This window comes from Mucor velutinosus (genome assembly GCF_035048745.1).
Source record: "Mucor velutinosus strain NIH1002 chromosome Unknown tig00001557, whole genome shotgun sequence".
In the NCBI taxonomy this organism is placed as follows: domain Eukaryota; kingdom Fungi; phylum Mucoromycota; class Mucoromycetes; order Mucorales; family Mucoraceae; genus Mucor; species Mucor velutinosus.
The window spans coordinates 16,049-43,146 of NW_027041926.1; the positions used below are offsets into that span (position 1 = coordinate 16,049).

Here is a 27,098-nt window from a genome sequence, read left to right on the forward strand (position 1 = left end):
TCTAACTAAATGAACAACAATAAATGTATGGCTCATCAAGTAATGTGGTCTGGTTTTGCTTGTCCATCCATTTTTCCGCACTTTATTTATTAAAATACACTCGTTATTCACAAGCTCATTTATGATAATACATGGTATCCAACATTCTACTTTAGAAATTGGCTTATTATTACAATACAAGGTTCTATAAAAAACGATACACTACTAATTAGATGCGGCATTCGCTGGGCTTTGTAAATAGGTGTTCGTATCATTTGCGTCCGAAAGGTACCTAAATCGCAGCCAAAAGTTGATCACAAGTGCTGCCACTATCAAAACACAAAGCACAGCAGGTCCATAGAGATCATCAAATCGACCCGTTTGACTTGGACTTCTCAATTGCCACGCTCTGTATTGAAATCTTGCAAGAGCATATAGAGCCAGCAGCATTGAAATAAACAAAAAAACACCTCCACAAATTCTAGATGTCTTGTCGCCAAAATTAAGCAAATTCAAGGCTACTGTCAGTAACAAGGCGCAGAATTGAAGCCAAGAGATGAATGTTCTTTCATTTGCAAAAAAGACTTTAGGCTCAAGTTTGATTGACTTTTTACCATTCTTTTTGTTTTTGGGCTTCTTTTGCGTCTTGAAGCCAGTTTCGATATCATCTTGGCTACTAGTCTTGTTGCAAAAGGATGCTTGAGAACGGTTGTCGTGTTGAGACTGGTTCTTGTATACAATGGGATAGCCATCTTGATCCAAGATTAGATTGCCAGTGCTGTTGTTGTTGCTAGTGGTATTGATGACCCAGTCTCCATGTCGTGAGAAGGAGTTGGATGATTTTGCACTATTATCCATGGCAGGTGAATGCATTTCCGTCTTTTCATTCATGTCGAGTACAATTTTTGGATTCTCGTTTTGGACAACAATAGCACTGCGAGCCAGAATAGCATCGTTGGAGGGCATATTCATGGATATCGAGACATATTCGCTGTTGGATTGACTTGATCGCACAGAACTGTCATGGTATTTTTGAGAAGAAGGGCTATATGAGCTTGCTCTACTTCTTGCATTGGGGTACGGTATGATGGATCGCACCTTTTCCCCGTTCAGAAGCGGATGCAAACTTTTTGAACGAGAAAGACCTTGGTGCTGCACAGATGCTGTGATGCCCTTTTGATAAAATCCTAGCCAACTTGGCACCTGGTCTTGAGAAACGAAACTATCTTGATCTGAGAATACTTGATACACGCCTTGCAAGTATTTGGAAAACTTGGGAACTTGGTGCAAGAGTTTGCTCTTTTGTGTGAATGTATTCAGCCAGTAAAGAGAAGGGTCGTCCATTTTGCTTTCTGTCGATAGTTTGACCTCTAGAATAGCATAAGGGAAGTGCTTGATTTGATTATCGGTAGATGGCGCAGTAAACGCTTGTATGTGGTATTGCTTTTGGAAATTAATGTCTGTATCAAGCGTGATGGTCAGCCTGCCATCATTGTTTGGCAATTCGAATGCCAATCGATTATAGTTGCATTGCAATAAGGGCTTCAATGACTGAGAATGTATGCCATCTTGAGCTGCTTTTGCAAGAGCCCCTGCGTTGTCGTAGTCAAGCTTCATGGCCTCTTTCTCATCCAATTCATCGTCATCTGCAATGTCTGGCACCGTGTACTTTCCATGACAGAAATCACTCATATCATTCTTGCCGATTTTGAATCTCGATTTGCTTGATACATCACCCGAGTAAAAGCTGTTGTGGACCTCGTCTTCAAAGTAATACACAGGGTCATTCGAAAATGAACCATACCTTTAATGAAAAAAAGGTATAAAAGTTAAAGATGAAATAGCACCACACATTTTAATGTTACCTCTTGCACTTTAGAACTTGAGTGTTCTCTTTCTCGTCAGCTCTGTCGCAGTACACATCCATATAGCTGTTATCAAAATACAGGTTGGACATGGCATTATCGCTGCTGCTGGCGGACGATTTTGGTACAACATAGCTGTACATGCAAAGAATGGCTGTAACCTCAGAGATGTGATCTTGATGGATCCAGTACTTTTTAGACCGTCTTTCAGGTACGATCAAAGGAATTCCACGCTGTTTACAGGATAGCTGACTGGCCTTGTAGGTATCATGGCGACATTCGTACCTCAGTGCTGATACTTGCTTGTAGAACGAGTGGCTGTGGTTGATTTCCAGCGATGCAATGTCATGACGGTATTCTGGTGCATTTTCCCCAACTTGATGATCGATATGTGTCCACTTTTGATGCTTTTTCAAAATCTTTTCAAATCCAATATGATTCAACCGAATAAAACTAGAGAAATCGTGTATATCAAACAGAATCTCAATTAAAGTGTCATCCAGCGTGTTGAGGAAATCTGCAGTAGAGTCCTTGACTGGCGAAAGTTGACTGAAACGCATGTCTTGCGGTATGGCCACGTTGTTTTTTCGAGCATTTTGTAGCAAATGCTGACTGTATTTGATGCGAGATACGAGCTGTTGACTGAAATCATGGATAAATTGCACAACCTTATTCCTTTCATTTGAAAAAAGCTGGATAAAAGCTTGTTCATCTTGCTGATTCCACTCGTGATCGAGTTGCCTGTTCTTCAAATCCATCTTGAGCAAATCATACTGAATGTATTCCAGTCTCCAAGGACTTTGCATGTGCTCTTTCAAGTAGTTTCCAAATTTCATGGTAAATCAGATTGATGATAGAATACTACTGAGATCCATTAAATTGGCATTTGAAAGTTATTTTATATCGTTGGACGAGAAATTAGAATAGTTTTTAATGATAAATAATAATAATAGTAGTAGTAATATAAATTGAGGGTTATGCGTAATCAGAAGGCTTGATATTTAATTGTTGACTTTCTGGTGTGGTGAATAAAAGAGGGGCTCGAAGGTAAAAGTTGATGCCTAGTGCAGTGACAAGCAGCACACATAGTAAAACTGGACCGTAGATATCTTCCATATTCATCATACCGCGTCCGGTTCTCATTTGATACGCTCTCAGCTGGAATCGCACCAAAGCATAACTGCAAGCGATAAAAAAATGAGTATATACATAGCCACCCTATACAAGCAGCAGCTGCAACTTACATGGAAATGACAGATGAAAACACAATGAAGCATGCGCCTACTACGCGAGAGATTCTATCACCTGTATTCAATAAATTCAAAGATACAGTCAACAGCAATGCACAGAATTGCAGCCAAGCAATAAAAGTGCGCTCATTGGCAAAGAACGCCTTGGGATCCAACTTTTTGGTCAAAGCCCCCTTCTTTCGTTTTCCTCCAGATGTGCCTCGCTCCATCACAGCACTTGCTGGCGTCATTGGCAGTGATCTACTGTCCCCCTTTTTCTTTTCATCCGAGAATATATTGTTTGCCCAGAATCTAGAAATCATATCTCGACCAGAAGTGGTAGCTGTAGCCGTAGCTGTCGTCTCAGGCAGTGGGTTGCTGGAAAAGTTGATCGACAAGTGTGGCACAGTGGTGGAATGCCCCCTTCGAGAGAGCTTGTTGGATTTTCTAGCTTCACTGTCCACAGCAAAACCCAAACTGATCTTTTTGCTGGTGGTTTGTTGTTGTTGCTTGAGTGGAGGCATCAGCCCAGCGTTGTCGCTGATCTTGATCGAGTCGTCATATTCTAAAGATCGTCTATGCCTGCCATTGAACAGCGCCTTGAAGCTTTGTGAGCGAGATAAACCGACATTGGGTGTGATAGGCTTTCTGATATCGGTCAGTAGTTGATCCAACCAGTATGGCATGGCAGGTATTCTATCCTTGAACAAATAACTAGCGCCGTGGATATATTTGGAGAACCGAGGCACCTCATACACCAAATGGCTGTCCAACAAGGAGGTTAACCAAGCAGGAGCCTCTTGACCTAGATGGCTCTGGATTTTGGTCTCTAAAATGGCATAAGGAAATCGCAAGATATCGGCATCATTGACATGGCGGAATGGATGGTCGATGCCAACATCAGGCCGTCTCCAGTTGTGGCTTCCATCAGGCATAGCTCTTCGCTGCTTGCCATCCATATGGTCTTCTTTAATAAAGGTCAAGTTGGAGTCTAGACTGATTCTCAATCGCTGATCTCCAGGCAACTGAAATGCCGTTCTGTTGTAGAATACGCGACACATTGGCTTGAGTTGCTTGGTCTTGATAGAATTTTGGATACCTTTAGCCACAAAATGGTTGTCAGCAATAGTGATTTGGTCCATTTTTCCCTTCTTTTCCAAGTCTCTCTTGAAGTGATCAGCCGAGTAAGCACCACTGATGAAATCATTGACTTGGGATTCCTTGAGCCTGAATCGATCCTTGACAGATTTATCGTTGAGCCATGCAGCATGATGTGTTTTTCTTTCAATGTAGACATCGTCGTTGAGTTCATCACTCTGACCATACCAGCGAATACGGATAGCTTCCGCGCCTTTAGCCCGCGCAAGACGTTCCTGATACAAATCAAAGTTCTCATTGTCGTAGTAAACGCTAGACACGGCAGCATCTTTGGACTCGTACTGCTTCTTTTGGTTAAAGACGTGCACAGGAAGATGAAGCAAGATGATGGCCTTGACTTCAGTGATGTGATCAGGGTGGATCCAGTACTTGTTGGTGGCTCGTTCAAATGCTGTTTGATCTCCACCTTGGGTGTATGCTTTGGTAGTGGATCTTGGGTTGCCATAGAGGCGACACAAGTCGTGCATGTCAGAAATGCGAACAATCATGACATCAAAGCGCTGTTTATCAAGAGGATACAGATCCAAGAGCTGTCCAAAGTAGTATGATTTAAGATCGCCACCAGTCCATTTGTCGTGCTTCTTGACAATCTTCTCGAAGCCTGCCAAATTGAGTTCATGGAACTTGGCCAAATCATCCACGTCAATCAGGATTTCAGCCAGACTGTCAGCCACCGAATCATAGGCGGTTGCTCTGGTCTTTGGGATCTCCTTGTATTCTCTCAGCATAGATTCGCAGTAATCGATGCGGCTGATTAGTGCTTTCTGGCGTACTTGCACAAATGTGTAGACTTTCTTGAGCTCCATTTCAATCTGATTGGCAAAGTTCTTCTCGTCTTGCGGGCTCCATACGCCATGTGTGTGCTGGGCCATAAGATGGCTCTTGAGCTTGTTGTAGTGGATGTAAGAATCTCTCCACGTTTCATGGATCTTTGAATTGAGTTCGGCTCCAAATTTCATCGTTACTGTCACTCTAAGAAAGGGATTGAGGTTAATCAAGTTGTGTGTGTATGGAGTTGCTCCAATGCCAACCTTTAAAATGTATCAAATTGAACAGTAAACGCACAAGAGAGAGAGAGAGAGAGAGAGAGAGAAACACAATGCTCATGGTGTCAAACAGCAAAAAAAAGGTGATATATGAGAGAAATAAACAAAGTCCAGGGAAATCAACAAACAAAGGCAGTAAAAAAAAAAAAAAAAAAAAAAAAAAAGATGGTTCATTTTAAATTTTCACTAAATACAGTTGTAATGTCCCGAGGCTAATTTATTATTATTGTCACAACAGCCTTCTTTTCGCATTGACAAATGCCAGCAGAGGGGTGGGCGCCACGTCCGATGGGCTTCCTGTTTGCTTTTGTTGTAAATCATTGTCGAGTGCAATTGAAATGCCACTGCCTGCTACTTCCACTGGCACTTGTCTTTCTCCGCTTTGTTGCTGTGATGCCATCACCTTGAGTCGAGGCAGCTTGACTTTGCCTGCCAACAGGGGATAACATGTGTAATGATAAACAGCTCTGGAAAGAGGTAAAACACGGCTCTTGAGTTGTTTGTAGCCAGAGAATACAAAGGCTTCACTGATCTCAATAGAGGCATTGTATTCAGCCAAGTATTCTGTGGGGTTGTAGACGGTATAAGAGAGGGTGAAGGGTTCACCGAGATAGATTTCAGATGGTATATCTATGTGTGCTTGTTATTAGAACAGTAGTGAATGTACTGTTGACAGCGCCTACTCACCTGCTAATACAACAAGGTCTTGCTGTTGGAATTGAATAGAAGGCAGTCTGAGAACAGACTTGTAGTAGTGTTCATTCTGATCTCCCGATCGCTTCCATTCAATGACAATCTTACCAGTTGGCACAGCTGCTTGTTCCTCTGTTAAATCACTGGTAGCCAACTGAAAGAGATAGTTTGCATTGTAAATATGCCCCGTTTTCCATGCTATGAACCCATGTTACTACACGCAAACAGAAGCATAGCACACGCCACTTACTTTGATTGTCAAAATCATCCATGCTGGAGATCAACGAGAGCTCAGTACACATGGCCGTACATGTCTAGTTGTACGTCATTAGCAAATGTCCCCTCTCTCATCCGTCTGTTCAGTTACCTCCTCCTTCTCCAATTGCACATGTTTAATGTCCAAATCCCAAGCAGAAAAACAGCGAAGAGCAGCTACCAGGAGCCATCGCTCTGATCTCTCCAATTCAGGGGCAATGGATTTCTTCAGCTTTTCGCTCTGCGCACACAATTCATAATTGGCATCAAACGGCGCAATGAATGGGATACGAAGCGAATCTGTCTTTTCGACGGCCTGCAAAGCACCTTTACCGACAATAGAGTATTTGACTGCAATGGTGATCAATCTGGATCCTGTGACATTGCCACCATGCAAATACACTGATTTCGTAATCGACTGTCCAGGCTCAATCTGTCCCACATCTGCTTCCTGCAGGGCGGCATGTTGGTGGTTGTCTATGCTGAATGAGATGTAGTCCTCATTGACAATGCCCTCTGAATTCTTGATTTCTGCAACAAGTGTTGCTTCCACTGTCTCTGTTTCTGAACTGGTCATGGTCACATCCAATTTGAACAACTCGTCCAAAAGTGCTGGTGCTGCGTGTTCAAATTTCAAATCAAGGCTGGGTGGTTTCTGCATGACACTAATTATTCCCATAAATCAAACCATCTCTTACGATAAAAGGCATTTCTAACTTACGTTGCTGTTGACAAATGGCCTCGACCATCAAGAATCTTGTAAATGGGCTTTCCATCTGCATAAGATTCAAGCCACTTTCTTCTGGACGCAGGTTGTTCTTCTGTCATCTTGTCCAAGGCGTATTTCAATTCTACTTGCCATTGGGGGGTGATAATATCAAAGCAAACATCCAATATCTTGAGTTCACCACAGTCTTGAGGAACCACAGACCCTTGCAATGCTTTCGTTTGTCCCTTGAAGACTTGCAAATCTACCTTGGCAGTGTGCCAGTCCTTGTGTTGACCTTCCTCTGTTATCTTGCTCACATCCTTTGAAAAGTCAATCAACTCTACACTGCTTGGCTCTTGCTCAGCACCAATATCTCTCAAAATGACATTGTACTGTGGATTGTTGAACATCACTTTGACTGCATTGAAGCGGAATGGCACAGGTGGTGATTTCCTGTTGGTCTTGATGATGATTTGGTAATCTACGGGTGCGCCCACAAAGTTTGTTTGGTTCTTGATTTGCACTTGACAAGTGAGAAATGCATTGATTTGGTCCATATGAATGACGAGTGGTGCATGTTGCTCTGCAGTGACTGCTGGATGCACGTGGAGAATGTCAAGCAGTTCCTTTTGAATGTCGTTTCGCTTGTTTTCTGCCATGGGTAAATCGTCAGACATGAGTTCCACCAGACACTCGACAGCTCTCTCCCAGGATCCCAGCTCTTTAGCACAACGCAATGACCATCTCAAAATTGAGGTGAGTACCATGTGCCACTTTTCCTTGCGATAGGTCTTGCCAATCCGCTCGAAAAACTTGATGGCCATTTCAAATTTACCCGTTTCATAGTAGGTGCCAGCAATCTCGGCTGCTAAATACAGTGTCATGCGCCCATTGCGGTATCTCTTGAACTGCTCGTAACTCTTTGTCAGTAGCTCAATGGTCAAACTCGAGTGATCCACCAGCTTTTCATTTTGAAGCGCTGGATTGGTGTCTGAATTGGCGTCTGATCGCTCAATCTCCAAAAATCGTCGTCTGCGCTCTGCACAACACATGGCTGCTAAATGATAGTAGAATCCAGGATGTTGAAGAATGGTTCCAGGATTGCATCCACTGGTATTGGTGATTCCTCCACCTGTATTTCCGAGAATGGGGCTGTTGGGTGTTCCTCCACCTACAGATGATGTGAGGTAGGCTGTTGGTAAAGGCACTTTGTATCCTGCTTGAATAGCTGCGTCAATGCTATCAGCGAAAATGCGATATCTATCACCCTTGTTAGTCTCTTCCTATGTGTTGCAGACGAACTACTTACTGCTTGGACAGCCATGCCCAGTACTCAAATGTATGCTCGCCCATGCCCCATGTCGGTGAATATGATTGAAACATGTGCAAATGGCCATTCAACTGACTCAAGGCTGCAGTTGGATCGTTCATAAACAGATGAAATTTGCAAATCTTGACATTGATGCAGTCTGCGAGTGTTCGAGCTTCTTTCCATCGCTTGCCATGCACTGTCAAATTGACATGACCCATTGTGATGGAGGATGTGGGTGCAAGCATCTCTGCAATGATACCATATGCTGCCTCGTATGACTTTAATGCGCCGTCTATCTCTTGTTTGGTTTCCTGGAAAAATGCTGCTTTGATGTCGTATCGCAATATCCATCCTATAATCGATAATGGCTGTGGTTCTGTGGATGACAAGTCAGGTGTGGTCCGAGGCATTTGAGAAGGAGAGGGTAATTTTGACTTTTTCTTGCGAATCTTCTTGAGGCGGTTGCTGTAGAAATGAAGGGCTGGTTCGTACAGTGCTCGATAAAGACTAGATAGAGAGTAAACACCCTGATTTCAGCCACTCTCTTACCCACATTTTACCTATTGACAAATTCTTGAATCTCGGTAGCTGATCCAGGTGCAATAGTGAAGAATGAGCTTCTGGCGTCTAATCCACATTGCTTTCGAATAGCTGACAGTCTATCTTCAATCGATGGATCTAGTCAAAGAGGCTGTTTAATCACTACTATTCAATGCATCTTGCCATATTGCAACAATAGAATCTACCAGTATAGCGTTGCTTGAGCACAATCACGGCTGCAAACTTGATGCCTTTTTCTTGAAAGTACTTGCGTCTCGCATTGATTTCGATAGCTAACTGTGTGTCATGCTCCCGTTCAGTGGGATCAATGAGTACCTGAGAAGCGAGAGGGCCTGTTTCACGTTGAGGTCGAGGCGGATTGCCAGGCTCTGTTTGCCAATCCCACAAGTCGTAAAAGCCAACCACAACACTGGGTGAATACAGGTGCTTTTTAATCCACAATGGCGTCATGACGCCCTCTGGATATAAGGGTGAATCATGCGACAATGGCGAAAGATGTGAATGAGGTGGTGGTAGATTAGGTGCTGCTGGTGATGGTTTTTGTGGTAATATATAGTCCTATGTTTCAATGTGAGTAGATGATACACGTTTTCAATGTTAGGTACTTTTACCTTGGAGACGGTAATGACTCGAAAGGGTGGCGGTATCTGGTTGCTAGACACATAGCGAGAGGCTTCGTACAAACTGTAGTCTGACTTGCTCGTGAATAACGATAGCAATGAACTGGCTAAACCAGAGCGTGTGGATGGTGATGATGCATTGACGGAAGATGACTTTTCAGTTGAGTTTGCTGCAGGTTCATCTACATCGACTAGTTTTGTATCATTGGGTGCATTGGATGAGGATGAAAGACCGTATACAGCCAGCACAGGCACGGGATGAAGCAGATACTCGGGAGGATATGAATACATCCTTCTTTGACTGTGAAAGAAAGAAAAAGAGAAAGAACCTGCTTAAGCAACCAAAAGACGTGGTGGTGAATGATCACTGGGTTTCAATCCAATGTGATAAAGATGAAATGGTTTCCTGCTTTCAAACATTTTTTCTTTTCGTTTCCACAACACTCTTTATTGAAACAACACATTATACAACATGGAGGACGACGAGCTTCAAGCTATCAGAGCCAGACGTTTAGCTGAATTGCAAGGAAAGAGTGGGGGATCATCGCAGGTAAGCGCCACACAGGATGAATGCCATTTGGCTGCAGTATTAAAAAAGTTTTTTGCTTAAAAGGGTGCTGGTGGTTTCTCTGGTGCTCCTGCTGGCATGGGCAGTGCTGCTGGCGGATCAAAAGAAGATGCTGAAAAGAAAGGGTAAATACTTGAGTATATATAATCACACAGCAAGTATGGCTAATGGAGTAATAGACAAATGGAGGAGATGCGTCGCAACATGGTAAGATGGGAACAGTGCAAAGGACGGGCAAAATGACAATATTGACGACAGGTTGTAGTTGTATCAAATTTTGGACAATTCTGCTCGCGAAAGATGTAGGTGTATACCGTTAAAGGTGGATGGCATGTATGTATTGATTTTTTTTTTTGACAGTGGGCCGTATTCAAATGGTCAAGGCGGATAAGGCTCGTGCAGTCGAGGATCTCCTGATCAGAATGGCACAATCCAATCAATTGAGAAGCAAAGTAACCGAAAAGCAATTGATTGATCTTCTGGGTCAAATCAATCAACAAGACTCTAACTCTACTCAAACCCGTATTGTCGTAAGTGGTTGATCTGAGCACTAGTTCTGGATGTATCCTAACCCCCCTTTATGCTAGTATAACCGTAGACAATATGATGATTCAGATGATGATTATGATTTATAACTTTCCAATTGATGGTTTCAGGGCATAGTAATAAATGGCTACTTTTGGTAACACCTGCGTTTTGCTATTACGCTTTCTTCCCTGCAGTCTCAAGGCACATTCTGCTGCAACTGATTCACATCCTCTTACTATGGCATCTAATGATGTGTTGTCTGTTGGAACATGAAGCGCAATCGCTTTATTGCATGCTTTTTAAAGCTTTGATGTCGAAACTGAGTAACAATCTTAGATCGTTATACAAACGAGATTGACAAACATTCAAATGCGCACCAATGTGCTGAAGGATGCTTAGAATGTGCTTGAATGTGCCAGGCTGAAGTCTTGATGAGGACCAACTACTGCTGCTTTTTTGCACAAATTTGTATTACATACCGCCCTTCAAAATAATGCAATCTTTGCGATTGCTAGTCTTCATGATGCCGTGTAGTAAGAAGAGACACCTCGGTTATAATATCTTGATTTCAGTGCGCTGCTTACAAGAAAATCGCATATGCATGTGATTGCAAACAAAATTGCCCACAGTGGCGAGCAAGTAATATATCAATTGAAAAAAAGTCAATAAAAGGATTCAGTAAATCCAAAGGAGACCCTTCTTCATCTCTTTCCTCATCTCTGATCATAGTCCAGTGCTTATACCAAGAGCAGCAAATTTATCTATAAGACGCTTACAGTTAAAACAGAGCACTGTAAGCTAACAATACAACAGACTGTGAAGAAATTTTATGTTAAATCAAATCATGCAGTAAGAGGAAATTGATATATTCAAGGATACTTCTTCGTAAATCAAGATCGAGGGAGAGTAAATCATCTGATCGTCCCTTTTGGTCGTTGAGTTATATGATGCCGGCTCATAAATATGTAAGACTACGCACAGAAGTGCTCATGAAGGTGGTGAAGGCGTTTATGAAAGTGGTGGAGGAAGGTGTCGGTAACAAGGATTGATGTGGGTCACTCTGTCCTTGTGCGTCCTCATTTACCATTTCTCCCACTTCTCCAGGCTTCATTCATCACTTCTCTCCCTTATCCAGGCTTCATTTAACGTTTTTGTGCAGACTCTGAGCAGAATTGAGCGAGTTTGGTGATTTTGGTGATTTGAACACACCCAATGGGATCGTTCGAACACATTCTAAGAGATTCCCAGCACATTCCAGCTCATTCTGAGAGACTCTCAACACATTCAAGCACATTCTGGGCGTCCTAGCAATGAAGCACTCTACCAACAGAGACAGTGATATATTAGCAAAGCTAGTGGCTCTGAGGCGCTTTAATTGTGCAATAAATGAAGCAAGGATAGCGCACAGGGCAAGGACAATATCAGTAAATTAGTTATATTCTTCGAGTAAGTCAAATCACCTCAATCGATTTAAGGCAACCTTAACATCGAGGAGTGCTTAGCATTTTATCAGGGTCTTCTAAGATAACGTTATATACAAAGGATTAGATATGATCTTCGGTAGCAAGATAAATAAGATCTCAACTGAGAATAATTTTGATGAAAAGAGTTAGAGCATCCAGCCAACATTAGAAAGTATTATTACACGAATAGATCCACACACACGATGTAGCCGAAAAATTCAAGTGGTGAGATCTTTATATCCAACGAGTGTGTTTTGGCTTCGGATGGTTCTCTATCTTCGCATCGCTTTGGTGAGAACCAACCTGCGCAGCGTCAGCTTGAGCTACCGATTGCCCTTGCGTAGCTTATCAAAATACTGCTACTTTCATCTTGACTCTCCACTTACACATGAAAATCCTTCGTATTATCTGTGGTTCTGGTTCTTATGTGATAATCTACATCCATATACACGTAGTTACTTCGTATACGGGCAAGCAGCATACTGGTATTTCCCTGTTTTAGTCGTTAGTGTCCCTGATACAGCAAAATCTGAGTGCATTTGAGCTGCGTTTTCTTGCGTTCAAGGCCGTTTTAGACTGTCAGAATAGCACCAAACAGTTGCTCTCATCTGGCAGTTACTTGCTGACACTATTGCTCAACTTTTTGGGGACTAAAAAAACATGGTCAAAAATCGACCAAAAAGCATGAGGTACCCCTCATGGTTTTCATCGAAAATCAAATGATCGCGTTTTTCACCTTGATAACCAAGACTTTTACTATGGTATATCTTGAATCAAAATGTTTCTATCGATCCAAAGCAACCTCTGAAATCATCTTTGTGGGACTTTGATATGTAAAATTTCGACATTTTGGCCAGAAAACTCGTTTCATATTTTCATAAATCATTCAATAAGTTTATTCAAATTATCTATTTTACTTGGTACCATTGGATGCGCCTTGAAAAGTACTCCAGGAAAGCTTAAGGAAGCATGGGGTGATTATCATACTTCACTTAGTCGAATCTGCAAAAATAGCTTAATCGAATCCAAAACCATCAAGATTTGTCCAATCTGGAACAAACTATGATTCTGGATTTGAATTAATTTTGGCTTGTGGGGGGTAGGCTGGCAAGCTCAATGCCCTTTTAAACATGAATAGACAGTGCCTTACTGAAGATCATGGGCTGGGCGGTTACAATTTGTGCATCTCATTGATATTTTCGGTGAATCTATCAAACACAGTTCAATAGTCTATATATACCCTAAAAACCATATCTTGTCACAAAAGCACTGTATCTACGCTGCTGTGGTCTGCGAGGTCGAGGGTTGCGCATTGCATTGAAGCTCACTGCAGTCTCATGGCGGCATTCCGGGCAAATTATGCTAGTCTTGTATTCGTCTGTAAGAAACACATTGAAGCCATGCTTCCTCAAGAGACGGCGAAAATCTCAACCACGAATTGGCTCGTTTCCATGAGCCATAGAAGCCGACAAACTGCCCATGATAGATGCGGCGTCTGGGAGTCGTTTTTGCAGCTTGCAGATCAATTCCTTGTCTGCTCAATCTCGATTGAACCTGGCAGGTAATTTGAGTCTTCGGTGCAAAGCGTGCCGACTCTCGTTGGTGTCTGTCATTATTAAGTCATCGCCCTCAATTTACTATAAAACATGTTCTTGGTGGTTCTGCTAATCAGGCTTGTTTCATGCAACACCTTCAAGAAAAACACAGCAGACTTTGTCAGGTGTCTCTTTCGAACTGCAGCCAAGGTAGTATTACAAGCTCTTTTATCTTTAAAGTCAGGTGCTTAAAGATGTCCTGCAGCATTTAAACACTGTATTTTGAAAAAGACTGGTGAACAGTTGAATAGTTTTATAGCTCTTCTCATCCGATCTTTTATTTATCTTGACTATTCTGGTGGCAAGCATCATTTCATCAAACAATCTAAATATAGAGGCTTTCTCGTCACAAGTAAGGTTTGTCATATTTATAGTGAATCCAAGTAAAAACTGAACGAAATACGCAGCAAATACAACATTGTTGCATTTATGTCAATGGCCATTTCGGAATATGTATTAGAAATACCCAGCACAAAATATACCAACGATGTAGCTAATAAGGTAAAGAATGATTTATTCACGATGAACATAATAGCAAAAGGGTAGTGAAATAGGTATGATATACATATATGCTAATGTTCAAATTCGTTATCAGAATGGCGAGCCCATTCATTCTCGCTGACAGCATCCCAGCTCTCTTCTGAATCAGAAACAGCGCGAGAGGAACTAACAGATGTGCCAGCCTCCGAGTCAGTAACAATCACTTCTGAAGCATCAGGAAATTGAAGGTTGGATGAGTGCATATGATTGCTATGGTCGCTCTCGTGAGCACCGCTGCTCTCTGATTCCTCTCTCTTGCTGTTGATAAGAATGGCTGTATGCTCTCCACTGCTACTAGCATTTCCATGGCCATGTTGATAGTAACTATCATCGTCACTGTCATCATTCCCACTGTAAGCAAAGTGGGTAGCAAATGGATCCAACACTTCGACAGCAGATACACCAGATTCCGTTTCTTCATTGGGACTAGATGCAGCAGCTTGATAGAAACCTTGCTCTTCCCTTTGAAGCTCCAGACGACGATTTCTAAGGTTCTCTTCTTCTCTATCGAGGAATGCCTGCTCTGCCATGAGTCTTCTCTTTCTTTCTGCAATAGAACTTTCGAGTTCTGCTAGCTCGAATTGATCTTGATCAAGTGATGACTATTTAAGCAATATTAATCATTAGTCAGTCTTTTACAAACGAAATTAACCCACTGTAGCTGTTTTTTTTTCATTATGGCTAGTGGCTTCATCTTCATGATCAGAGAAACCCTTTGAATACGGTTTTCTACTGCGCAATTGGGTAGTATCATGGTGTAGATGATGAGGGTTGTCTTCTTTATCGTCTTCTTCTGCCATGAAATCTTGGTCAAGCTCAAAATCGTTGCTGTGTCGAAACACATTGCGATGCTGCTGTCTTGAGTTATAACTCTGCTGTTGATAATGGTAGTAATTCTCTTGTTCCTGTAACTGCTTGTAAATGGCCAGACCCAGAGCTGCGACGCCTCCGACTACGATTGCTGCCAGAACAGCAGGATGAGGCATGTTATTAATGTTATTTGTTGATGAAGTAATGTTGAAAAACAAAAAAGAAGGAAGGAAATGTTTAAATTTTGTTTAGGGAGTTGTTGCAAACGCAATTTTTATACAACTGCTGATCACTCATTTCATGGCTGGTTTGCCCTACTGCATCCCACCAATGGAAGAGCGGCTAAACGAGAGTTAATTATGCAGAAAAAGTATTAGTCGCAATGCCCAGTAATTCTCAGTAGTATCGGTGCTTGGCATTTGATTCGCTCCTGTCAACATTGTCATGGGAAGCTCAACATTGGCTAGATCCAAGCTGAAGGGTCTGTCATCATTTGCGACAAATCGAAACAAGCCGCATCATTCCCACCGAGCGATCAAATGTGCATAGTGAATGGGCTATCAGATATGCATCAGGTACTTTACATCCTTTGATCATATACCTAAAGTCACGCATTTGCCATTCTCGATGATTTCTACAAAGCGTTCATATGGCTACATGTTACTACAGATCTGAATACGATCCTGTGTAGCAAATGAACAACTCACTTTCAGCTAAATGGCGCTCTAGTCGGTAACGACCCCCCGTCTCTAATATTAACGAGATATTACTGGCCCTGATTCATTTAATGCAAGCACTTAATATGTCACATGCAATGCCAAAAGTCAAAGCTACTGCAATTAGTACGCCGATCCAAAAGGCATGTAGGATGAAAAAATCCCCATATTCCATTTTGCATTTTTGTGGCGTCTTCTTTCGCTTTCCTCTCATTTGCACCATGGTCAACGCACTAGGATATAGCAAGAAATTTAAGGAAAAAGCCTATACAGCCAATGGCGTCTATTCAAGATCAGGAAATTTACCACTGATCATTACAGCACCGCATGGCGGATTACTGAAGCCAGAATCAATACCAAATAGAATTGGAGATGGAAGTGCGATACTAGGCGACATGTATACCAAGGATATTGCTCTAGGCATTGAGCAGTTTATCGTAGATCATTACGGAAATGGCGCTCCTTATGTTGTTGTAAATAATATATCTCGCCGAAAAGCGGATCCAAACAGATCATTAGAAGAGGGTACAGAGACGGAGGCAGGTGAGCAGGTTTGGAAAGCGTACCACGGCCGAGTTAAAGACGCTGTAGAGAGTGTATTACAGATGAGCTTGTATGGCCTGCTTGTGGATATCCATGGTAAGTTGGAGGATTTGGGACAGAGAGATGGACCAGGCTTGTCTGATGTGTGGTTTCATACAGGGCACACACATTCTAGTGGCATGATAGAGCTAGGTTACCTGCTATCACCAGACGAGTTACGATCTGATAAGGCCAGACTGGACCAGGCGATATTAGAAAAGAGCTCCATTCAATCATTGGCAAAGAGACACGTGAAGACCAAGGCACCACATCGACTTCTCGGGTTGTTCGGTGATTCAATTATGAAATCAAGTAACAATCAGATTTCAGTGCTGCCATCTTCAACCATACCAAGCCCTCATGATGGGGATTACTTTATGGGAGGTTTCACAACGCAACACTATCACAACTATTGGAACGGCCTCGATGTCGTTCAAGTGGAAATACCCAAGCACCTTCGTTGGAACAAGGAAAACCGGCAGCATGTCATTAGAGCAATTTCGCTAGCCATTATCAAGATGCTCGATCAATATTACCTCCACTATAGTAAATTATGATACGGATAGCTATCTTGTTTATAACACATCCGCCAAATCTTCTATGAGCATTCTATTAAGCCGCACAGTCACTTTTTTTCGCGAAAAATTCAGATGCCATTTGAGGCCTTTAATAATAGAACCTCTTTAAAAACTCCCTTCTTCCACATTTCACATTTTTCCCAAACTTCATCGCAAACATTTGCAAAAAAAAAGCAACCAAAAATAAACGCATTCTACGTAAACTAACAGTAATTCTAAATTGGCATATGTTGTCACTTCAAAACTGATGTCCTAATTTATCATTTTGTTCTATTTTTCTTGATATAGTATTATACACTTCGATTGGCATCAATTTGAATTTGACTCGAATAATCTGCAAAAAAAAAAAAATACAACATAAGGGCAACCTTCTCATATGCGTGAGTAGTAATGAAACGTTTCGACTAGTAGTTCTGCGGGTGTAGTTAATCGAGAAAATTCTATAGGTTTTCATATTTAAAGGCATTTTTGAGGTATTTCTTCTACATTGGCCTTTTTTCGTTGAAAAAACGAAGCCTCGTCTAAAATAACTATGAATAATTTAGAGGTAAAAAAAAAAAAACGAAATCTTCCGAAAAAAGTGAATCAAGATTCAATAGCATCCAAGGATCAAGGTTTGGACTAGTTTGTATCGGTTTCATTTGACTATCTGCGCGTTCACAAAATCCATCCCGGTAACATTTGCAATCTTTTAGTTTGGGAGGGGAAAAAGGAATCTTCGAGTCTAAACCAGCTATTTCAAGGCAAAAAGTTATCGACTTTTCGCAGATCCAATTCCTGCAAGCAAGCAAAGAACTTTTTTCGAACAAGGATAGAACCATCATCGAACCTCCTGTGTCCTCCTCCTCCTCTTCTGCTCACTCTCCGTTCCTTCTTCAAACTCCAAGGGCAATCTTTGCCTCCCCGATCCATTGCACTCTTTTGTGGGACATTCAGTTACACCAATGGTGGAGATGTGATACGTCAAGATCGTATTCTGCTCCACTCATTTGGATGACATTATTAAGATGCATCGCAATAACAGAGTAAGTGATGAACCATATGTTTCTATCTATTGCAAATACTCACATCAGTCCATTAGATACCGTCGGTGTGCTCCCTCTTGGGTCCATCTGTACCCATTGCTCCATCCACAGCACAAAACGGCCAGACTTTCCTTCTGTATTGTTGATTGCCTCTTACCATTTAAAGCTGAGCAAAGAAGGGGTTCTTATCTATCGGATGCTGATGTCACAACCTTCTGCGTTGGCCGTCTCTATCTGCTGACCAGCCACGACCATCTCCGGGCTGCTGCTTCTTGAGACGATCCCATTGAAACATCTGTCATCGCTGATTGTCGCAACTCTGCTTGTTGGTTTTCTCGTTTGGTAAAGATGAAAATCCAACACGTCTGTTGGCATTCTTTAAAGGAGCAAGGGCCCATCTCTGGTCACCTGCCTGCTCTCCTTCGAGGGAGGAGCAAGAAACATCGAACTCGCTCTGTTTGGGGGAGGAGCATAAAACATGGGCGCGCTCTGTTCATTGTGATATCGTGGGGAGATCTCTCGGTTGTGAAGTGACATTCGCTTCGCTTGTGGTGCGGGGAGATGTGGTCATGCCCCACTGATAAACCCAATCCCGTTTTGCCTTTGCTCGATTTAGAAGCAAAATGTAAATAGCAACCTCTTTTTCATTTACTCAAGTATGATTGGCATGGCACTAAAATATTAACGTTTTTGTTTTATTTTGTGTGAAACAGGTGTTTACTATTCGGTGCTTCAAGAATCACATCTTCCCCAACCTTGTACCTGAGCATTTGACGGGTTCTCCCCTTTTGTGGTATAAAGCTCCCATGCGCCTCGATTTGCGGGTCCTTCCTTTTCCGGATTTGATAGGCAACGATGATATCCTCCCTCCTTCCTTCTGCGTTGCCTTGGTGGTGAGAACAAAGAGACATATTCATATGGATGAGCGCGGTCAATAATCCATGGGCAAGAGCTGACATTTCTCCATGGCTGGGCTAGTCAATACCTTATCCGCACATGGGTTGCTCACTGTTTATCTAAAATAAATCTGTGGGCGACTACCTATAGGTTATTAGCCATGATAGACGAACGGGGGAGGAGACATAAAACATTGCCCTCCCTGCTCGATACTTTTTTAACGAACAAAAATAAAAATATAAAATCACTTTTATTGGTGTGTGGTAGTGTCGTTGTTATGGTTACTCAATGTGGCAGTGTTGCAATGGTTACTAGCAGCAGCTGGATTGTTTGGGCGCATCACTGGGAATGCCAAAACCTCACGAATGTGTGTAGCACCAGTCATCAGTTGTACGACTCTATCAATTCCCATTCCCCAGCCAGCCGTAGGAGGTAATGCATACTCTAAGGCATCACAAAAGTCTGTGTCTGGTAAAGGCGCTTCTAGATCACCATCTTGTCTATCTTGTAATTGCATTCTAAAGCGTTTGCGTTGCTCTTGGGGGTCATTCAACTCTTCATAGGCATTCACAACCTCTTTTCCGCCCACAAATAGTTCAAACCTTGCAGCCACTGTTTGGCCCTAGTAGAGCATGGTTTTATGAATGAATGTCAAACAAATAAACAAAGAAGCAAATACTAACCTTAATATCAATAGCATCTTTTGCCAACGGACTTAATGCAAGTGGGTGGTTGTATAGAAATGTAGGTTGAATGCATTCGGGTTCGATGTATTCAGATATGAGTTTGTCCAAAATACGCGCTAATGTCAATGGCCCAGACAACTTGATCCCCTTTGCGTGGCATAACGATGTCAATTGATTTAAAGCATCTGTATAACAGTCAGTCAGATAGACCTCAAAACCTCTAGAAGGCTAGAACCTTACCTTTTGATTCTAGAAACTGCAACGAAGTGCCCAATTCGCTGCTTAATCTATCCATGACATTGATTCTTTTGAACGGATCACGAAAGTTGATCTCTTCCCCTGACTTTAGCAAAATCGGCGTCTGGCCGCACACACACTCCGCCATTTCTGACAGCAATGTCTCTGTATCCTGCATCAGGCCCTCTAGAGTTCCATACGCTTGATAGAATTCGCATGTAGTAAACTCGGGATTATGATCTGAATCCACGCCTTCGTTTCTAAACTGCTTTCCAATCTCGAACACTCGATCTATGCCGCCAATCACCAGTTGTTTGAGGTAGAGTTCAGGTGCAATTCGAAGTTGCATATCCATGTCCATGGCATGAGCGTGGGTTTCGAAAGGTCGTGCGTTTGCTCCACCCGCCTTTCCTGATAAAATAGGCGTCTCTACTTCCAAAAAGCCTCGTTTGTCAAAGAAATCTCGGATGAATCTGATAACTTTCGATCGGGTGCGTAATATTTTGGATGATTCTGGGTTGACGAGCAAATCTAAATGTCTGGCACGAAATCGCTTTTCTGGATCTTTGAGGCCTGTGCGAGGAATGTCGTGTAAACATGGCGTAAGCACTTGTAAATCCTTGGTGACGAATACGCTCAGTTGTCCATGGTTTGTCTTGCCAGGTACACCCGTGAATGCTGGACACAAAGCAGATGAGTGTCTCGTTTGATTTCCCACTAACAGCCCGCTACTTACAGGCAATATCGCCTCTACATAAATCTCTATTCTTATCCGCAAAGTCCTCTGGTGAGCCACTGAATCTTCCTCGAGATGCTACTACTTGTACTGATTCGCCGTTCTGCATAATGTCATAAAAGATCAACTTGGCGCTGGATTCTCTTTTGGAGATGATGCGACCTGTCAATGTAACAAGATCATCTTCAGCCTTCTTTCCTTTCTCCAGTGGCTGATATTTGAGCAGATCTTTTGCTGTGATCCACTTGCCATGCTTCTCGGGTTGTATATGAAAGCGAGGATAAGCCAGAGCTCGTTCTCTCTGCACAGCTAGATTCAGTTGTTAGTTTCATTGTACTGATGAGCTCATTTCGAGCATACCTGTTTGAGTAAAGTTTCGTTGTATCCAATGTCGATTTGAGACGGAGCAACGCTGCCTCATCCATGCTGCCAGTATTCTTTGAGTGGTCATGGTGCAATGCAAATAGAACGAAGGATAAACAGAAAGAAAAAGGTTACTATATGTGACTAGGCGAGAGCAGGGAGGGTACCTTGCATTTGCAGAGGTGCTATTGGCTGTCGATGTACTCATTTGATGCACATCTCCGCTCATAAGTGGCTTCCATTAGTCGCTCCATTGACACATCTCTTTTTCTTTCTTTCGTTTCAAACAAACTGACAATGGATTCACCCTTCTTGAGAACCGAAAGTCCAACTCCATTAGGTTTGTATTGCAATTGGATTTAGATGAAACCATCTCTCATGTGCATGTGTCTGTGTCTGTGCGTAGGAAGCCTCTCTCAACTGTCCAGCAGCAGACCATTGCACCCCACACGATGCATTCACACCATCTCGCAAGAGGACAGAAATTCAGTACTCTCATTAGCAGCCAGTAAGAAATACCTGTTTAGTGGCAGCCAAAGCTCTCAGATCCATGTAATGGAAACAGCTAAAGTATCAATGGCACAAGATAACTGACAAGAATGCATAGGTTTGGGACCTTCAAACTTTCACCTTGGTTACAGTCCTCAAAGGCCACAGAGGCAGCGTGCTTGGTCTTACCTTGTCGCAAGATGAGCAGTATCTATTTAGTAGCTCTGGCGATGGTACTGTTCGAGTAAGTGCCTGATTGAATGGCTCTGTGTATGTCAACTCATTTTCTTTGCATGAAAAAAGGTGTGGAATACAGAGACACTTCAATGCGCCTACTTGATACAGTCCTGTCATGATGTGGGCGACATTTTCTCCTTGTGCTATTCTGATGTGAACCAAATGATTTACTTTGGCAGCCAAAATACAAGCATCCAGGTATGAGAGGACGACAGATGTAATATGCCCATGTGTGATCTCATGCTTTTTATAGTGGTACGATTTCGCCGATCCTCAAACACATGGATCCACACTCGACATTCCAGCAATTCCTGAATCACCTCGCAAAATGGCCAATGTAATCAACTTTTTCGAAGGTGGAGAGGACGCAGACGATGAATATGAGCGCTTGCAAGAGGAACTGGACCGAGATGTCATCAAGTGCGTTATCCGTGAAAAGAACGTGCGTGGAAATGCTCATGATGGGTACATCTACTGCTTGTTGCATGCCAAAGACATACCCAATGTGGACGGAGAGGTACTCATCAGTGGATCTGGCGATGGCGATGTCAAGATTTGGTTCATTGAAAAGACAGGCATCAAACTGCTGCACACACTCAAGGGCAATCCCGACAAGGGCATCCTCTGCTTGGCTCTGTCTGAAGACGGCTATCTGTTTTGTGGTGTGCAGGGTGGGGATGTTCAAATCTGGGATTTGGAGACACATCAAATGATCCGCTCTGTGATGGCACATACCGAGGATGTGCTGGCCATCTCTATCAGAGGGTCGGGCTTTGTGAGTGCATCTGCTGATGGATCCATCAAAATCTGGTCAGAAGGCTTTCAATTCAGAGAGAGTTTGAGCGATCATCAAGGCATCGTCCTGTCATTGACTGGCACAGCAAATTACCTGATCTCAGGCAGCAACGACCATACCATCAAGTTTTGGGATATGCCATCCACTGTGCACAACTGCTTTGAGTCATTCAGAAGACCCAGCGGAACGATTCAAGATGTGCCCTCCAGCAATACGATGCTTTACGTGCTGGAAAAGTGGATTGCCATGCGCACTGTCAGCGGAAACCCAGAGTATATGGAGGAATGTAGACGGGGTGCTCGGTTCCTAAAGAATATTCTCCAGCAATTAGGCGCTGTCAGCAGAATGGTAAGGCAGTGTTATTTGCATCAGCAGCAGTAACTCTTACCAGTTTGGTATAGATTCCCGGTGCTAGTGGTCGCAATCCATTAGTGTATGGTAAATTTACTGGAAGAAGATCATCTGAGAAGCACATACCTACCGTCTTGATCTATGGTCACTACGATGTGATTGCTGCCGACAACGAAAAGAATTTGTGGGGAAGTGATCCATTCAGTTTGACCGGAAAGAACGGCTATCTCTATGGCCGTGGTACCAGCGATAACAAGGTAAGGAAGATGGCATTATCGATTTTTTCTGTGGATGAATAACCTTTTGTATGAATAGGGACCCATTTTAGCGACCATTTTTGCTGTCAACGAGTTACTCAAGGAAGGGCTGCTGGATGTCAATGTTATTTTCTTGATTGAAGGGGAAGAAGAAAGTGGCAGTGTAGGTTTCTATGAAGCAGTCGACCAAAACAAAGAGCTCTTCCAAGACGTGGATATGGTGCTGCTTAGCAACTCTTACTGGCTTGGAGAAGATGTGCCTTGTATCACTTATGGTTTGCGTGGTGTCATTCATGCTACTATTTCCATTAGCAACAAACGAGCAGATCTGCATTCGGGCGTTGAAGGCGGCGCTGTATCTGAACCGCTTATTGATTTGATCCATGTATTGGGAAAGCTAGTAGACAGTGATAAAAAGGTGCTAATTCCGGGATTCTACGATAACGTCAGTCCTGTCACTGAAGCCGAAGAAAAGCTGTACGATCCCATTGTGGACTGGATGCGTACATCAGAGACAGCACAATCCAGCACACGCGCTCATCATTCTACTATTGCCTCTCCCAACCTCAGCAAGGGCGAGTCGACAGCAGCAGCAGCTAGAGCAGCAGCAGAAGAAGAGACACAGTGCAAAATCGCAGCAGCCAGTAACGAGGCATTTAACGCTGACAGGATGAAGCAACAACTCATGTCTCGCTGGCGATATCCCACCTTGACCGTACACAAAATAGATGTCTCCATCAACAACCCTACGATTATCCCTCGCAGCGCACAAGCAGCTGTCAGTATGCGTGTTGTCCCCGACCAAACTATCGCAGACATTTGTACTCAATTCGAAGACTACGTGCAAAAGGTGTTTTCAGAGAGCACAGACTCCGATAACTGCATCTCTGTCACTATCCAAAGTGCTGCTGAATACTGGCTTGGTGACTTGAACAGCAAATACTTCAAGGCGGTGGAAAATGCCATTTACAATGAGTGGAAGATGAAGCCCCTGTATATCCGAGAAGGTGGATCCATTCCTGCCGTGCGCTGGTTGGAGAAGTTTTGCAATGCGCCAGCGATTCATATTCCCTTTGGCCAATCATCTGATCAAGCCCATTTGCATAACGAGCGTATTCGTTTGCTGAATCTGCATGCTGGTAGACGCATTGTAAAGAGTTTATTAACTGCATTGCCAGAATTGTAATATATACAGTATATATATATATATATACTAGCCGCTACGCTTGATGACGGCGCCGTCCTGCGGGCTCTTGCCGAAGGCATTTCCAAATCAGTGATAATTAAATCTGTCATGTCAAGTAGGCTTTAAACAATCAATCAATAGCTATATCAGAATCAGGAGGGGGATTTATCCATTTGTTGATGTTGTTTTAGAGTTGGAGACATAAAACTGGCCGTACGTAAATACAGGACCTGTGTAAGGTCTACAGCAACTTTTTTGGGAGATAGTCATTGCAAAAAACACAGTTATTATACGGAAAATTCCCATCAAGAGCAAAAAAAAAAGAAAGACATTCAAGTTAAAGGATTGTCCTTTCTTATGATCCCATCGCAAACATCATTGTCATCATCAGAAAGGCATTTGGGTCGGCCAGCAGCAGCGCCGCCCGCTAAAACTAAATCAAATTCAGATTATTTTTCTGCTCAAATATTGGCCAAATCTCGTCTTGTTCGACTTGATTGAACTATTTTTCAAGATTCGACTATGTAAAATGTAACGAACAGCCAGCGCTTCCTAATACATTCTTAGAGTACTCTTCAAGACGCTTCCAATGGTGTTAATTGTAACGGATGTTTTGAATGAAGTTACTGAGCAATTTCAGAGAATATGTAATAAGGTTTTTGACCAAAATGTCGAAATATTGCATGTGAAGGACTCACAAAAGCGGTTTCAGATGTTGTATTCAAAGATACAGTATTAACAAATTAAGATAGATTTCAAAAAAGGAAGACTATAAAAAGTAACCAGATACGAAAACTTCTGATTTATTAACTGATTCAAACACATCCTATTTATAAGAGATCATTACTGATGAATCATCAATCTATCTTGTTGTTTCAACTGAGTCAATACATCGTATCATGTTTATCTAATATCAGTCAATTGAAGAATCCGATTCGCTCAATCAGCCATGATGATACGATCTGTAGCCATCATTATCCTTCACTATCAGAGACCATCATAATCGATTATATGATTCACTTCTGTGTCGAACCTAATGTCCTAATGTAGACAGTGAGAAACAATGTAAATCATGATCCGACTCTTGCTGAGTTACTGAATGTCCGCAACCGCTACAGACTCAACATCAGAGGCTGATTTAGGTCGAGAGAAACATTTTGATTCAATATCAGACCTGGCTCATATGAGAATAATGATTTTACAATCAATCAACAAAAACCACTGTTATTTCTACCCTCTTTCCTCTGCTCAATGCTGCCAATGTTTTCTTTGAACGACGGCTCGGAGCCTCAGAGATTTCACTACTTACTGCAGACATTTTATGCAACCCATGCATCGTCAATGTCCAGACTAACGTTATTAAATATAGAATGCAATAAAATATCATTATGAACGATATAGAAGGCAATAAAATATCATCATAAACGACAGTGCTATGACATGACACCTACTTTCTATACGCTTCAAGGGCATTTACTACTGTATTGCCTTATGAAAAGGGCATGAGTTTTCCAGCTGGCCCTACCAGCCAAAATTAATTCAAACCCAGAATCATAGTCTGTTCCAGATTGGACAAATTTTGATGATTCTGGACTCGATCGAGCTATTTTTGCAGATTCGACTAAGTGAAGTATGATAATCACCCCATGCTTCCTTAAGCTTTCCTGGAGTACTTTTCAAGGCGCATCCAATGGTACCAAGTAAAATAGATAATTTGAATAATTTATGAAAATATGAAAAGAGGTTTCTGGCCAAAATGTCGAAATTTTACATATCAAAGTCCCACAAAGATGATTTCAGAGGTCGCTTTGGATCGATAGAAGCATTTTGATTCAAGATATACCATAGTAAAAGTCTTCATTTTCAAGGTGAAAAACGCGATCGTTTGATTTTCGATGAAAACCATGAGGGGTACCTCATGCTTTTTGGTCGAATTTTGTTCATGTTTTTTTTTGATCCCCAAAAAGTTGAGCAAAGGTGTCAGAAAGTAACTGCTGGATGAGAGTATTAGTTTGGTGCTATTCTGGCGGTTTAAAACGGCTTCCAGCACAAGAGATTGCAGTTTAAATTCATTCAATTTTTGCTATGCTTTGCATTCTGTCGATTATTAAGAGGTAATTCAGGTATTATGCATGCCTTGGTCATTTGTTGAGTAGTGAAATTTGAAGAAATCAATGTATTAATATGTCAAAACCAAGATGCTTCCATCAAGCATAAACTATCGCTAGACTGTGAACAATCTTTACACAGAGAAATCAGTAGCTGGATCTGTCAAGTAGTACTTACGGTATTCAATACCCTCTTAGATGCATGTGATACTAGCATGTAATACAGCTATAGATACCCTAGATACTGTAGCAAAGGCCATATCTCTATCAAAGCTTTAAGATACTTTTGGCTATTTTCATATTAAACTACGGGCTGAGCGAACGTAGATCATCGTGTAATTACATGTGTGTACATAGTCCCTCGCAATACTAGCGCTTCTGCAACGACTAAATATCTTGCTCTAGAGACTTCTTGAAGTTTGGAATACCTTGTATCTATAGCAATCCAACAGTTTGTATACTAGTACATAAGCTTTCAAGTGCATTACCCAATAAAGATGACTATCTCTAATAACATAAGGTATGAAGCTTGTGCAAGAGAGCGTGTGTACAATGACTAGATAGCCATCTCTTCCAAGAGGAGAATTGTATTGCCTGCAATGACAGCAGTACTCTGCATGGCATTAAAGCTAATGAGGCTTCGAAATAGCCATAGCCAGACTTTCTCCATTCATCTTCAACTACAGCTTCAAGATTCAAGAACATTTATATCAATGGCATTTACGATATCAGCTGTTTCAAACAGCTTTCTGTTTATACATTGGTTTTAATAGAGAATGTAATAAAAAACGATGATATAGTAGGCAATACAAGGCGTTTTTTATTATTCGTTTGCTTGTAAAGTTATAAAAAACGATGATAATGTATGAGAGTTTGTTTAAATTTGAATAGATGCTAGCCAACTTGAATATAATTTGATTTAA

The 27,098-nt window shown here is 42.1% G+C and overlaps 8 protein-coding genes across 8 annotated transcripts; 3 read left to right on the forward strand and 5 right to left on the reverse strand.

The window, feature by feature from the left end:
- Positions 1–204: 204 nt before the first annotated feature.
- On the reverse strand, positions 205–2,680 carry ATC70_008078 (uncharacterized protein; the record flags this gene model as incomplete). The annotated part of the gene is made up of 2 exons (XM_064827332.1): positions 205–1,783; positions 1,845–2,680. The coding sequence occupies 2 exons, from the start codon at positions 2,678–2,680 to the stop codon at positions 205–207; spliced, it is 2,415 nt and encodes an 804-aa protein (XP_064676594.1).
- Positions 2,681–2,819: 139 nt separating this feature from the next.
- On the reverse strand, positions 2,820–5,190 carry ATC70_008079 (ATP synthase subunit e, mitochondrial; the record flags this gene model as incomplete). Its single annotated transcript, XM_064827333.1, has 2 exons — positions 2,820–3,024; positions 3,089–5,190. 2 exons carry the CDS (start codon positions 5,188–5,190, stop codon positions 2,820–2,822), a joined length of 2,307 nt encoding a protein of 768 aa, XP_064676595.1.
- A 316-nt stretch (positions 5,191–5,506) lies between these two features.
- On the reverse strand, positions 5,507–9,718 carry ATC70_008080 (uncharacterized protein; the record flags this gene model as incomplete). Its single annotated transcript, XM_064827334.1, has 9 exons — positions 5,507–5,907; positions 5,965–6,168; positions 6,221–6,284; positions 6,338–6,890; positions 6,947–8,194; positions 8,244–8,753; positions 8,807–8,924; positions 8,993–9,365; positions 9,419–9,718. 9 exons carry the CDS (start codon positions 9,716–9,718, stop codon positions 5,507–5,509), a joined length of 3,771 nt encoding a protein of 1,256 aa, XP_064676596.1.
- Positions 9,719–9,899: 181 nt separating this feature from the next.
- Positions 9,900–10,630, forward strand: SAC7_4 (GTPase activating protein (GAP) for Rho1p; the record flags this gene model as incomplete). The annotated part of the gene is made up of 6 exons (XM_064827335.1): positions 9,900–9,977; positions 10,041–10,120; positions 10,175–10,202; positions 10,261–10,297; positions 10,356–10,525; positions 10,583–10,630. 6 exons carry the CDS (start codon positions 9,900–9,902, stop codon positions 10,628–10,630), a joined length of 441 nt encoding a protein of 146 aa, XP_064676597.1.
- Positions 10,631–14,153: 3,523 nt separating this feature from the next.
- On the reverse strand, positions 14,154–15,107 carry GPA1_3 (guanine nucleotide-binding protein subunit alpha; the record flags this gene model as incomplete). The annotated part of the gene is made up of 2 exons (XM_064827336.1): positions 14,154–14,723; positions 14,778–15,107. 2 exons carry the CDS (start codon positions 15,105–15,107, stop codon positions 14,154–14,156), a joined length of 900 nt encoding a protein of 299 aa, XP_064676598.1.
- Positions 15,108–15,868: 761 nt separating this feature from the next.
- Positions 15,869–16,786, forward strand: MRPL4 (54S ribosomal protein L4 mitochondrial; the record flags this gene model as incomplete). Its single annotated transcript, XM_064827337.1, has 2 exons — positions 15,869–16,286; positions 16,350–16,786. The coding sequence occupies 2 exons, from the start codon at positions 15,869–15,871 to the stop codon at positions 16,784–16,786; spliced, it is 855 nt and encodes a 284-aa protein (XP_064676599.1).
- A 2,193-nt stretch (positions 16,787–18,979) lies between these two features.
- Positions 18,980–20,839, reverse strand: CWH41 (Processing alpha glucosidase I; the record flags this gene model as incomplete). The annotated part of the gene is made up of 5 exons (XM_064827338.1): positions 18,980–19,351; positions 19,413–19,600; positions 19,656–20,330; positions 20,389–20,697; positions 20,749–20,839. 5 exons carry the CDS (start codon positions 20,837–20,839, stop codon positions 18,980–18,982), a joined length of 1,635 nt encoding a protein of 544 aa, XP_064676600.1.
- A 209-nt stretch (positions 20,840–21,048) lies between these two features.
- ATC70_008085 (uncharacterized protein) lies at positions 21,049–24,067 on the forward strand (the record flags this gene model as incomplete). Its single annotated transcript, XM_064827339.1, has 7 exons — positions 21,049–21,091; positions 21,158–21,303; positions 21,359–21,484; positions 21,544–21,675; positions 21,731–22,621; positions 22,675–22,881; positions 22,940–24,067. The coding sequence occupies 7 exons, from the start codon at positions 21,049–21,051 to the stop codon at positions 24,065–24,067; spliced, it is 2,673 nt and encodes an 890-aa protein (XP_064676601.1).
- Positions 24,068–27,098: the final 3,031 nt, after the last annotated feature.